Here is a 14,134-nt window from a genome sequence, read left to right as displayed (position 1 = left end):
AGTGTTCATCACTCCCTAAAGTAACAGCCACTGCAAGACGTTCAAACTTTCAAATGAAAGCACTGATCAAAGGGTAAAGATCATCTCAGGACCCAAACAACAAATTATTGGATTCCCTCACTGTCAAAATCAAAAGTCAGATGCTGCTCTGCTTATGACAATTCTTTAAGCAAAAGCATGCCACCCTACCATAACTACACAAGAGGAAGACTTTTCTTTAAAAACATTCTAAAAACTGTGCTTTGGACAGTGTGTCAACATTTAAACAGCAAACCTCACATTAAAGCTTCTGGGAAACTGACTTTCATTGGTTAATGTCATAACAAAATACTTGCAAGTATTAATGCAGTTACCAAGTTATACTCATCGAAAGTCTTATAAACACTTGATTATCATTTCTTGTATTAAAGCTATAAACTTATGATAACTGCACAAAAGTTTTTGCAATACACTAACTGCAATTTCAAATATATAGATACCAGCTGAAAAAGGGGCCAGCATTAAAAAAATTACAAGTTTTTATTTAATCTAACCCAGCCATACCTTTATTTGTGACTAGAAAGCTTTACCAAGATTATTTTTAAAAGTTATTCATTACACTAAGTTACTAGTTTTTGATTCTAGATAAGAATCATCTTTTATAGTTATTTAAAAATATTTTGTTGCAAATATCCAACTAGAAAATAAATATTCTGGAATCCTGTATAGTCAATGATTCCCGCTTATTAAGATTTAAGATCATAAAACACAGCAGCAGAATTAGGCTATTCAGTCTATTGAGTTTGCTTCACTTGATCATGGCTTCTCACTGTAACCTTTCAGCTCCTTACTAATTAAGAACTTCTCTCGATCATAAATACACTCAGTGATTTGGTCTCCACAGTCTTCTGTGGCAACAAGTTTCAGTCACTACTCTCTAGCTAAAGAAATTCCTCTACAGTTCTAAAGAAGGTGTATGAAGCAACTTATTTACAGCTACGTTCTGTTTCATTTGCATGGTAATAAAAAATAATCAATTTTGAGCTGTTAAATATGATCAGACGTTATGTATGGGACGACAGTAAACAAACCTAAAACTATTCAAATCTACTCCTATTGGTTGAAGCTGCTCCAGTTCTTATTCCAGAAGAAATAGAACATTGCAATCCCTGGGAACCACCATCCTAAGCAACAGTACTGCTTTACTTTTGAAAGTGAACATATTTAACATTTGACAATACCTAGGTCCCACAGAAAAATAACACCAATACACAGTAAAAACAAACTTCAAACCTAATAATTCAAGGCTATTGACTTTTTAGGAGAGATCACCAGCCCATTCTCAGCTTTTCTGGGCAAGCATATGGGATACAACTTGCCACTATCACCTAAAATTGGTTTCTCAGAAGAAACTGAAAACTGAACAAAAAATGCTTCCCAAGTTAATATTCCCAATTTTCCCTAGATATGGCATCCGAGGTGCATAGATGAAAATATTGTTCACCCTATACACAAACTAATCAAGACTTAAAAGTAAATGGAAATATTAGACGCAAATATTCTTGTTAATATTGGATTCCAGATTGAGCGCAAGCAGAAAACAGGGCATTAACTATAAAATACATCAAGAATACAGCTTAAAACACCCTCGGTGCCTTTTGTAGCTACTGTATCTTTCAAATTGCAGAAATAATTCTCCCTGTGCTGGCTAATTAAGGTTGCAAGACAAATTTACTCTATGAACAGGGCAAGTGAAATGCAGTACTGGGAGAAATGATGAGCCATCTTTATTGACAACAGTTATAAGAATCTCAAATGACTAACTGCCTCAATAGATATCGTAAGTGTTATTTCAATCAACAAGTATCGCTATCTCTTGCAGAGCTCCTAACCTATGAATAGTTGTAGGATCTTGACTTAGGACTAATGCCAAGAACTGATGAAGATCACATATGTGCACCATCACTAAGCTTGCCTGTTCCCACCACCATTACATCACTTAGGTCGACTCACCCTATACTTCATTCACTACTGAAATCCTCATCCATGCCCTATTACCTCTATACTTCACTTTAGCAACACATCTGGTCGACTCACCCTGTCCACTCACCGAACCCCCTTGGACTCCCTGGCCTATGTTTTCTTGGCTCCTGGTTACAGGAGGCACTAATTTTTAAATTTCGCATCCTCGCTGTAGAACTATTCCATGACTTCGCCCATCAACAACTCAATATCATATGACAATAAGACATAAGGCCACTGGGCTGTTGAATTAATCATGGCTGATGGGCATTTCAACTCCACTGACCTGCACTCTCCTCATAACCCTTGATTCTTTGCCAGATCAAAAATTTATCAATCTCTGCTCTGAAAACATTTAACATCTCGGCCTCCACGGCGATGAATTCCACAGGCCCACTGCTTTCTGCCTGAAGAAATCTCATTTCCATTCTAAATCGACTCCCTTGAATTCTACAGCTGTGCCCACAGATCCTAGTCTCCTGCCTAATGGAATTAACTTCCCAGTGTCCACCCTTCCTAAGTCATGCATTAACTTGTAAGTTTCTATTAGATCGCCCCTCAACCTTCTAAACCCTAATGAATACAGTCCCAGGAGCCACAGCCGTACATCGTATGTTAGGTCTACCATTCCAGGGATCATCCATGTGAATCTCTGCTGGACACACTCCAGTGCCAGTATGTCCTCCGAGGTGTGGGGCCCAAAATTAGACAAAATAATCTGGCTGATCCCATTGTGAACGACAGTGACCACATTTGCAGCAAGTGCTGGCTGTTGGAAGAACTGCGGATCAGAATCGATGATCTGGAATCTGAGCTTCAAACTCTGCAGCACATCCGGGAGAGGAAAGAATTACCTGGACACTTTGTTTCGGGAGGCACTCACACTCGGCAGATTAACTAATTCAAATGCAGAGACAACAGGGTGTGACTGAGAGTGAGGCAGGTAGAGGGATTCTGAGTTCAGGAATGGCGGAGCCTCAGCATTGATCTTGTCCAACAGGCATGAGATTCTTGCTCCCTGTACGGATGAGGGCAAGGGCTACGGACAGAATGAGCCAGCTGACTATGGCAATATGATGCAGAAGGCCATTCAAGAAGAGGAGCAAAAAGACAAGTACTTGTTACAGGGGATTCTATAATTAGGGGGACAGATAAATATCCTATGTAAGCCGGATCGGGAGTCTCACATTGTGTGTTGTCCTGCACCCTGACACCGGGCAGACATCTCCAATCAGCCTGAAAGGATATTGGAGGGGGAGGATCCAGTTGTTGTGGTCCACATTGAGATTGAGATTAACAACACAGGCAAAGCTAGGGTGGAGGACCTGTTTAAGGATTATCAAGCACTAGGGAGGAAATTGAAGTACAGCTGCTCAAGGGTAAATCTCTGGATTACTGCCAGAGCCACATGCCAATTGGCATAGGGGTAAGAAAGTTATGGAAACGAGTTGGGGGGGGGGAATCTGTATCGTTGGGATAGTCCCCCCCGAACTAATGTGGAGCCAGTGTTCTAGCAAAAAGGATATGGTGGTCAGTACAACTTTAAAAGTTGGTGGGTGGGGAGTGGGGTAAGAGGTGAGGGAAAGCGAAAGCAACAGGGAATGTGGAGTTAAATGGAAAGGAAAGCAGCTGGACAGCATGTGTGTAGGTGGGTTTCAGCTTGAGGCAGACTGGGAATGCAGCAAAAGGAAGGATAACCTAGGACATCTTATGATTTCCAATATCACTAATAATGTTAAGATAGATAGCATTAAGGCACTTTACCTGAATGCTCAGAGTATTCGTAACAAAGTAGATGACTTAATGGCACAAATCATCGCGAATGATGATATGGTAGGCACAATAGAGATGTGGTTGCAAGGGGTTCAGGACTGGCAGTCAAACATCCAAGGATTTACAACTTGTTGAAAAGTCATGGAGGTAGGCAGAGGAGATGGGTTGCCTTGTTAGTTAAGAATGAAATTAAATCTATGGCACTGAATGACATGTGGAGTCGAGGAACCAGAAAGGCAAAAAAAACCATTATGGGAGTTATGTACAGATCTCCTAACAGTGGTCAGGACCAGGGACACAAGATTTACCAGGAAATAGATAGGGTACATCAAAAAGACAAGGTCACAATGATCATGGGGGACTTCAATATGCAGGTGAACTGGGTGAATAACGTTGCTGGTGGATTCAAAAAAAGGGAATTCATGGAATGCTTGCAGGATGGCTTTTTGGAACAGCTTGTGATGGAGCCCACAAGGGAGCAGGCTCTACAGGACTTGGTGCTACGTAATGAGCCAGACTTTATAAAAGACCTTAAAGTAAGGGAATACTTAGGAGGCAGCCACCGTAGAGTTCAGTCTGCAGTTTGAAAGAGAGAAGGCAAACTTGGATGTAATGGTATTACCATTAACCTCTAGCCATATAACCTCTAAATCTGTGCTCATCTAATTCCAGTCTCAAGCATTCCTGCATTTTAATTGTGCTGCTGTTGACAAGTGTGCCTTCTGTGTGAGCACAGATAAATAATCGCCTTGTGATTCTACATAGAATCACTTCTGTGAAGGACCTAGCTATGGTTTGTTATATTAAACGATGTTATATAAATAAGAGTAGTTATTGCTAGAATAAAAACAACGCTTATGCTAAGGAAATAACTCCCTGTCTAAGAAGCTATCTAGACTCAAGGGATTAATTAATAATGAAGTTTTGTTTATTTTGCAGTTGCTTGCATTCACTCTTGAAATTCAATATGAGAGTGTTTTCAAGTAAAATTCTCAGGTCAATAGGTTCAAACTAGCAACACCCAAATTCAAAGATCAATCTTTAACAGTTGAAAAGAATTAAAATCATACTGCAAATGACAAAAATGAAATCCTCCTGAATATGTAAATATTTGCAAGAAAAAAAACTCTTGGTAAGGGACGTTACTCAGAGTGATTGATTTATGGTAGACAAATAACTAATTCTCCCAGTTTGTCTCATCCGAATATTGAGATAGTACATGTGCTTTTGAGGAAGAGGTTCTGGAAAAAAAAAAGAGACATTCAAAGGTAGATAGTATATAACTAAGTATGATTTATTTTGGAAGATGTTACTTGCAAAACATGGAAGTTATGAACTACTGATCAACAGTCCCCTGTTGGGCAACCTGCCAATACCACTCTAATCGTTGCAACCCATCCATTGCAGATTAATGCAAGTTGACTTTTAACTGGTCTAGGCAGTTATATTTTCCTTTGCAGAGATAAAAATCAGTTGGCTTTCCTGAATTAAAGAGGAAGTAACATTTTCTTCCTCAGAATACCTGCAAGAACAGCCAAGATCTCACCTGATACTTTACACTTCATCACTCGCACATCCTTGGGGTGAAATTCATCACTGTCCTGAAATATTTCAAGAATCTGGAAGGAAAATTTGAAATCCATTGTTTTATTTGTCTAGATATTTTAAAGAATCACGTAAACAGATATAGTTGATTACAGTTACATTAGTTATTGTAAAGTAGCTTTGACGTACAAATTTATGAATATTTGGCATGCAATTGCTGTACCATATCACGGTTGCATGTGAGGACATTCACACTGTGTCAACACATCACTGGACATTCGGAAATATGATAAACTACAGTGGCCCTGAAGCCCAAGGACTGAGAAGAGGAGAAATTTCTTCACAAAGAATGATGAGCCTGTGCGAATCTCTGCCACAGAAAGTGGTTGAGGCCAAAACACTGCTTTCAAGGAGTTAGATTGGAAGCAAAAGTGCTTAGAGGGTATCGAGTTGAGGGATCAGCCATAACCATACTGAATGGCAGACTCAAAAGGGCCAAATGGCCTACCATAATCCTATTTTCTGTGTTTTATATTTAAATAATCTGATGACATTTGCTTTTAAGCTTTCATTACAATTTGCACTGGAATATTACTGCTCAGCACCTTTAAGAGAAAACAGGTGCTTTGGACTGTAACACCAAGTGCTAATGTTGCCCCTAACTGCCAAATGTCTGAATCTTGTAATAGGTCAAACAAAATTGGGAAACTTGACTTTACAGAACATGATGCAAGTTCTTTCAATTTAGAAACAGAAAGCACACCAAAGAAAGAAATATTCAGTGAATCGAAATAAGTACACTAACTGTGCAACTACATTTGATAAATTGGGAAATACAGGAGGGCAGTCGTACAAATGGGAAGAACAAAAGACAGAAGGGAACATCATAAATGGCGAGTGACGCAAGGGTATTGAGTCAGAAAATGAAGCTCGACCTTTCTTGGTTGCTTCAAATTTAACAGGCAGTAGTTTGTTAAACAAATATAAATCTTGGGACAAAAATTTATTTGGTTATAAAAAGAAGTTTGTCTTTTTAGCAAATCTTCAGATGACCACAATCTTCAGGGCTGAACGTTAGTGAACTGTCCCAAAGTCCTGTCACGTTTCACATCACAGCAAGGATACATTTTGCAAGTTCTTTAATTTTGCTATGCTAGCTTCCTATGCAATATTGCAACAGAGAAATGCATGTTGCTGTTTATTCAAACAAAGCAAAAAACTGACAATTAAAAGTTCTTCTGTGCCAGATCACTGAGAAATCACCATATTTTCCAAATTAGACTGCTTGTTGGATGACACTTCACAGCATACCCACCTTCAAGCAAAGTTATATCCTTGAGACTCCCATCCCCTCTAAAAATGAAATTGCTTTATTATCAAATTCCACATAATAGGTACTTCAACCTTCAACTAAATAAACTGTTCTGAACCCCTATCCCTCCATTCTCCTTGAATCCCAAATACACAAATGTTATGAAAATGTTAATAAATATTTTCATACATCCTCCCTGGTTGTTGATGGCAGAAGACCTCTTAACATAATTGTTTTGTTCTCCCTCTCTTCAGTTCCATCATTTCTGTAATCATGGTCCTTGTAGTCACCATCGTAGTACTGGCTTCCCTCGGGTCTTTCAAATCTGCTGTCATCTTCACAATTCTGGAAGCATAGACATTTTTGTTTATTGTACAAAATATCCATTTTCTAAAAACACTAATATTCTAGTAAAACAATGATGGATATGTGCTGTTTGAATGCAATGTCTGCCTGAATGGTGAAAAACATGAAGCAGCATGGTTATCAACATTCTCCTTCCACAAGTGATTTGCCCATGGAAAAACATGTTCACTGCATAACACTCTGGAGCAACAGCGCTTGTGAGGATGTGATAAACATGAAGGGGTGCACAGTACATTAAAAGCATAATGTATTAACTTGATTTTTATTTTAATCACAACAGATTACTGCCAATATACTATGACTCCCTTCAGTATAAATGAAAGCTGGGGTTAAACTTGGGGGTAGATAGCTGACAGACCCAAGAGAACTCATGAGTTGAGCTAATGCTGTAATTTAGCATATTAAATCCAAACTGACACCGTCAGCATACTACAGCAAGATCAACACACTATGCCTAGATCCAGAATGCAGTAGACTAGCCAAGAGGTAACTGCAAAATAAAAGGAACAACATTTTTGAGGCTTCACTGAATAAATGGTTACAACATTATGGGATCAGAGGACTAAGCAGACCAACCCACATATGTCAAGACTGAATTTTACTAAAAACTTTCATAAAGGCAAGACAAAATACTCGTGGGTTCAGCTGTTTTACAAATTAATGGGTTACTTTGAATTCTTGTTATAGGGAGTAGTGGATTGAATTCACACCAGCTGGTCCATACATTAAAAAAAATTGAAAATATTAAGACTGCTACTTCTGAATCAAAGCGATTAAAAGGACCCAATCAAACAAAACTGGAGTGGAGTGAAATTTGCTCACATATAATTTATGTTGCAGAAAACATTCAGATAGACAAACAGAATGGCAAAACAGAGATGACAATCCTTGACTTTAATATAAATACAATGTGCAATACAGCATGGTAACAAGGAACCTCAGCAAAACAGAGGCCAGATCGCAGCATAAATCTTCCAGTTACTAACAAAGAATACTGACAGATGGGTGGTGTCAGCAGCCAATCAATGCAGCACATTTTGCTCTAGGACCTCCTCCAGAAAACAACCAGAGACCGATCATATACAAATTCTGCTTTGATGACATTGCCAGCTACCATAAGCCAGGAATGCATTTATTTGCTTTTGACTCATGTCCAGTTCCTTTTGCAACCCCTCTTATAATAATACTGCTAGATTACAGCAAGACATGGGCAATTAGGGTTATGCTGACACCTTTATGCACAGGCAACATTCTGACAATGACACTTTGGAAAAAAAAGAGAAGGCTTAACATTATCCCACACCTTTAACATCTTCAGCCATATGCCAAGATCAAAATGAAATGGGCAGAATTATTAATGGAACAGTCCCCACCCTGGTGATAATAACATAAGTGAACAGGAACAGGGAATTCACTTGCCCTTTTGAGGGCTAAATAACCTGAAAAGACACAGATTTAGCCAAGACCAAGTAAACTGCAAGTCAGCAACGTCAAGTACTCTTCTAACAGCAGGATTGTATACCTCAGAATTCTCATAGTTCCTGTAATCATGATAGCGGTCATTATTCCGATAGTCACTGCGACGTCTATCACGATCGTAGTCCCTGCTGTGATTTGGCGGAGCACGATAATCAACATCTTTATAGTCATAATCACGTCTACCCCGTGACTCTTTATGGTCATCTCTGTTCCATTCAGAGCCATAACGGCCACTCCGCTCACTTCGACTGGTTTCACTAAAAAAAGGCAATTATTAAATGCATTAGCTCTGCAAGAAAGTTTTAATTTGGGGTCAAGTGACAACTTTCTATAATCTTCATATTCTCTAGAAACACCTAATTTACTCACCAATGTTTCTGAAGTACTTCAAAACAATACTCAATCTAGGTAAATACAGTTGTATATATTTAGATCAGGGGTTTCCCCAAAGGCACAAAGTTCCATCTCTGCTCTGCGCCATTAGCAGATCAAGCAACAAAACAACAAACAGGATAATTATGGACCATGCCAACCGTTTTTTTTGGTTAAGCCAGGACACATCAGAATGGATACTAACACCTAATCACAGTAAAATAAACAGTAATAATTTCATCTATAACAAATACCTACATTGCACAATAATCATGTATTTTCCAAAATTCAAGGACGTGTTTTAAAATGGGCTGTTAATGCCTTTTAACACCATAAGGGTAAACAAAGCCTCTCTTTTACAAACTATGCAATGCTTAAATTCATGAATGGATAAGAGATTTAAAAATTAGAAAATACATTCTTACCGTTTATCATATTTATCGTAGCCCATTGTTATGGATTACTGAAAATGCAACTCTTCTGAAATTTTTGAATGTAGCAATCTACAGTGAAGAAATTGATTCTAAAAAAAAGTATGGAGATAAAATAAGCAGAAAAATTGAAATTCCTTTCAAGGTACAGCTCCCTCACTTTCTCCAAAACAACCAAACACTTTTCAGATGTTATATCATAATCTTGTAAAACGTTTCACTCATTGTTGCAGGATCTTTTCAAAAAACTCAACTTCTACACAAACACCCCACAAGTTCTCCAATTAACAACTATGCAAGGAGGAAGCAAAAATGGGTAATTTTCAATAAATCTTCGAGGAGAAAGTGAGGGTTGCAGATGCTGGTGATCAGCATTCCTGAAGAAGGGCTCATGCCCGAAATGTCGATTCTCCTGCTCCTTGGATGCTGCCTGACCTGCTGCGCTTTTCCAGCAACACATTTTCAGCTAATTTTCAATAAATCCAGGTACTCTAATTACAAGAACAAAACTAGGTTAAAAGCACTCACATTAGTATTTTACTCGATAAAATTCCTTGACTCAATCAGCAATTTCAGAATGCTCAGGTGAAACTCCAGATTCAAAATTCTTTCACAGGACATCCATTAATGAACTATGAATGTTTGCAAATGTTTTATTGTTTAATCCTTTATTTAATGGAAGACTGAGCAGAGAAATAACTGAACAAGCTAACAAACGCATAAGTCAGACCCCATTCCAAAGTCAATTGATCCTCTTTTCTTAAACCATTTTACCATTTTAATATTCAAACAATGAAGACTACCTGCAGTGCATTGACTGAGGAGAGTTTATTACAATTACCATTTCCATTATCAATATGAATACAGGAATTTATCATGTGGGAAGTTGATGTAGACCTCAAGCAAAATTGGATGCTCAGCTCACTATCGTATGACCAACAGTATGCATGCCTCAAAAAAGCATGATAGGAACTGTGTGAAGAAAATGAGTGAACTTTCATATTTTTCAGAATTAAAGAAACATTAATAAAAACAAAAAAAACCCAGGATGTTATTGGGGGACAGTCAAACGACAGAAGGCAGAAAAGAAATAAAGAATGTTGAAATAACAATGTTAATTAGATACCTGTAATAACAGGTATTCCCGATCAAGGGCTTTTGCCCAAAACATTGATTCTCCTCCTCGGCTGCTGCCTGACCTGCTGTGCTTTTCCAGCATCTGCAGTCCTCATTTTTGCTTACCTGCAATAACCTGTCTACCACCACAAAGACTGGGTTTTACCTGAATCATTCATTACAGTCTTGAACCAAGTATGGACAAAAGAGCTGAACTACAGAAGGTGACCAAGTAAAAAGTAAACAAGGGTGAGAGAAACTGTTGGAAATGTCATATTTAAAGCAGAAAATGAGAGGGTTACAGTAAATTTCCTGGAACCATCGTTCTCAAAGTTACTTGAATTTCTCTAGTCTTGAAGATTTTATTTACATTCATTGCTGCAGATGAGTTTAAGAATACAGTAACATAATACACATGCAGTACTCCACCTTGTGGTGGTGTTGGCCCAAACACAGCCAAAGAGTAATTAGAGTCATAGAAATTGTTCAGAGTAAGTTCAAAGGATAACGGTGGATGAGAACTGATTTAGACTGCATTCAAGGAAAAGGTAGTGAGCTCTCTATTTCTCCTGGTGGCAGATCTCCTTCAACTATGGACAGCAACTGCTTTCTACCCATCCTGCTCATCTAATATTAAACACTCAATAAAAGGTCCCCCTCAGCTTTCTTTGCTCTAGATAAACCATTCCAAAATTAGTCATCAGTCAAGGACACCACCTATCAGCAGATGAAGCTGAAAACAGAATTGAGGCAGAGATTAGGAGTTAGGTTGGGTTCAATGAGTGATGAAAAACAGAAAAATTTGGATGACCAAAGTCATGCCAGCAATTATAAGTTAGACTAGAGATGGAGAGAAGCCAGAGGGAGGGATGCAAGTGGTCAGAATTTGGAGATGGGCAAAAGGTTCCACTTTTGTTTTGAAGGGAGGGTTCTCTTGGTGATTGAGGACATCAAATGAAGTTGATTTGTGGCCAACTTTATAAGTGCCTTTGTAATGTGCCATATTAAGGGTCAAAGAAGTTGAGGACTGCACCAAAGTATAAGATGACAAACAGAAATAGAAACAATATGCAAAGACAGTGAAAAGGCAGGAGAATGGAACAATATGCAAAGACAGTGAAAAGGCAGGAGAACGGCAGTAAATCATGAGCCTCATTTGGTGAGCTGGAGACAATGGAAAAAAAACAGCCTCCAACAGCAACGTGACACTTCTGTGACAGTCATCAGCATGTGGTATAATGACAAATTAAATGCAATATTGTGAAGTGTGAGGTGATTGATTCTTCAGATGATCAAAGAACTTTGGAAAGTAAGAAATTAAATAAATTGACAGCTTACAAAATACTCGGAGCAAATTAACGTAACTTATGACCTTAAGGAGACGTTTGTAATCCTTGAAGGGTCCAGCCTACAAATGACTCCAGACCCACAATGTTGTTAGTTGTCTCTCATCTGTCTTCCGAAATGGCCTTGCAGGACCCCCAGTTCAAGAGCAATTACAGATGGACAATAAATAAGACAATAAATAACAAGAAAGAAAAAGTAACTAGTGCATATTAAGTAGGGATTCTACAGAAATTGCATACAAAGAAGGAACTTTAAATGCTTCACGAACATTGTTGAGACTACACCTGGTATATTCTACATCTATCATGTGAATCCAATTTCCACATGACAAAATATTGAAGCCCTTGGAGAAAATTTACTGGAATTGAAGTAATCACCAGAAAAGTCTAAGGAAGTTAGATTTCTTTTTGGGTACAAAAAATAAAGATACCAAATAAAGATAAAATGAAGTAGATCAACATGATGGATGTGGAAACTTTGATCATGCCCGCTAAGTGAAGTGAATATACGAAACAATGAACAAGGAATTCAGAGACTGCTGTGAATACAGAATTTGGTGCTGAACAGAATTGCACTGACTCTGGATTAGTGGTGCTGGAAGAGCACAGCAGTTCAGGCAGCATCCAAAGAGCTTCGAAATCGATTTTTCGGGCAAAAGCCCTTACCAGAATTGAAATACAGAATTTGGCCGAGACAATTGGCACGGGAGGAGACTAGAGTATAAATTCGGGTGTAGACCAAACGTTTGCATCTATGCTATATATTAGATATAAATCGCAGTCTTTACAATAACAAAATTTGACGAAAATTAAGAAAAAAAAATCGAGGGAACACAGCTTTCGACCACATTGGCCGGAACAGACTTCAGATTGGTCTCACAGGACGGCACAACACAGAGGAGACTGTGCTGCGCTGTAATGTTCCATATTCTATGCTGCCTTAAAAGTTGCTAAGCCGAAGACAGAAAAAAGCATATGGAAGCAAAATGCTTCGCATATCGTAAAAAGGGTGATAAATGCAGGCAACGGCCATCTCGAAATACAAAGCTGAATCTGAAAAGCGCACCTTGCAGTACGGTAAGTATTTAAAAAGATGCACAATACAGAAACTACAGTGCAAAACAATTGTTTCCTTCTAAATAGAAGTAGATTTTAACCCAAGCCAGCTCTCGGAGATACTAATAACACAACGAAATGCTGCAAGATGGTGCGCGGCAGTACCCAGGGCTGAGGCTTGGTGCCTAGGCCGAGATTTCAAACCTCACAACAGCTTCGCTACCGAGCGCCTCGTCCCCGCGAAAACTCATACTGCTCATCCCCTCTCACAAACACCGGTGAGGGAAAACGATCGTACAAAAAGGCGATACCACCTCAAAGGACGAAGCTTACCCGACTATGTAAAGTCACAAGAACACAATCTCGGTCCCACTTCGCAGCCGACACCGACAAAATGGCGCCGGCTTGCCCGTCCGATCGGAGTCGAAGCCGCCGCGCTGCACGCTGGGACAGAGAAGGTCCGCCCATCGACCGCAGGGCCGCGTCGTCCCACGCCACGTCCAACATGTCCGACACGCATGAGCACATTCCTCCTCGCCTCCCCTGCGGGGCGGGGCAGAGGAGGGACACGTGTGCGCATTTGCGGGGTGTGGTTTGTAGGGACGGCCTTCATTTTTTGCATGGGTCTTATCAATACTACGCGTGCGCAAGGTGATGTTTGTAGGTATGCGCCCTTATTCCGACATAGGACGGACTTGTCAATACTGCGCGTGCGCAAGATGATGTTTGTAGGTATGCGCCCTTATTCCGACATAGGACGGACTTGTCAATACTGCGCGTGCGCAAGGTGATGTTTGTAGGTATGCGCCCTTATTCCGACATAGGACGGACTTGTCAATACTGCGCGTGCGTAAAGTGATGTTTGTCGGTATGCGCCCTTATTCCAACAGGACACGGATTTGTAAATACCGCGCGTGCGCAAATCCGCCACCTAGTTGAAAAAACTCAGGCATCAATGCGCAAGCGCGGTGCAGTAAGGTTCAATGAATTGGGTTTGTGTTCCTATTCTTCTTGACTGAACAGTTTCATTCATATTTATTTCATTATCGTGTTATTGATTCAGATTTTTGTTTTGGGAAAGGATTATTTTTTATTTTTGGGGTGTTGCGTTTTGAACTAATTTAGGTAAAAGATGATAAAGTGATTTGAAGGAAAACTTTCAAGTAGCCAGTGGTTAGGCTCTGGAATACTCCACCTGAGGAGGTACACACAGGTGTAATCGTGACTTTCAAAAGGGATTTAGACATTTATTTGGAAAGGAGCTTCACAAAGTTTGCAGGGAGGAAGCAGAAGAATTGCTCAATGCGAGAAGACATGCATCTGAATCGTCTCTATTT

The 14,134-nt window shown here is 39.4% G+C and overlaps 1 protein-coding gene across 1 annotated transcript; it reads right to left on the bottom strand.

Annotated features, from left to right (window-relative positions):
* Positions 1–4,158: 4,158 nt before the first annotated feature.
* On the bottom strand, positions 4,159–13,244 carry LOC122547149 (RNA-binding protein 5-like). Its single transcript, XM_043685734.1, has 5 exons — positions 13,131–13,244; positions 9,274–9,371; positions 8,520–8,733; positions 6,821–6,976; positions 4,159–5,393 (listed from the first exon to the last, which is right to left on the bottom strand). Exons 2-5 carry the CDS (start codon positions 9,297–9,299, stop codon positions 5,262–5,264), a joined length of 528 nt encoding a protein of 175 aa, XP_043541669.1. The 5' UTR covers positions 9,300–9,371; positions 13,131–13,244; the 3' UTR covers positions 4,159–5,261.
* Between the last annotated feature and the right edge of the window lie 890 nt (positions 13,245–14,134).

This window comes from Chiloscyllium plagiosum, unplaced genomic scaffold, assembly GCF_004010195.1.
Source record: "Chiloscyllium plagiosum isolate BGI_BamShark_2017 unplaced genomic scaffold, ASM401019v2 scaf_11555, whole genome shotgun sequence".
NCBI lineage: Eukaryota > Metazoa > Chordata > Chondrichthyes > Orectolobiformes > Hemiscylliidae > Chiloscyllium > Chiloscyllium plagiosum.
Note: the sequence above shows the minus strand (reverse complement) of the source record. Positions and strands in the feature narration are given on the sequence as shown.

Coding starts and splice junctions, on each gene's coding strand:
- LOC122547149 (XM_043685734.1), bottom strand. CDS start 9,299: ATGGGCTACGATAAATATGATAAACG. Junction 8,734..9,273: donor TACGATAAATATGATAAACG/GTAAGAATGTAT, acceptor GCCTTTTTTTAG/TGAAACCAGTCGAAGTGAGC. Junction 6,977..8,519: donor GGAACTATGAGAATTCTGAG/GTATACAATCCT, acceptor CTATGCTTCCAG/AATTGTGAAGATGACAGCAG.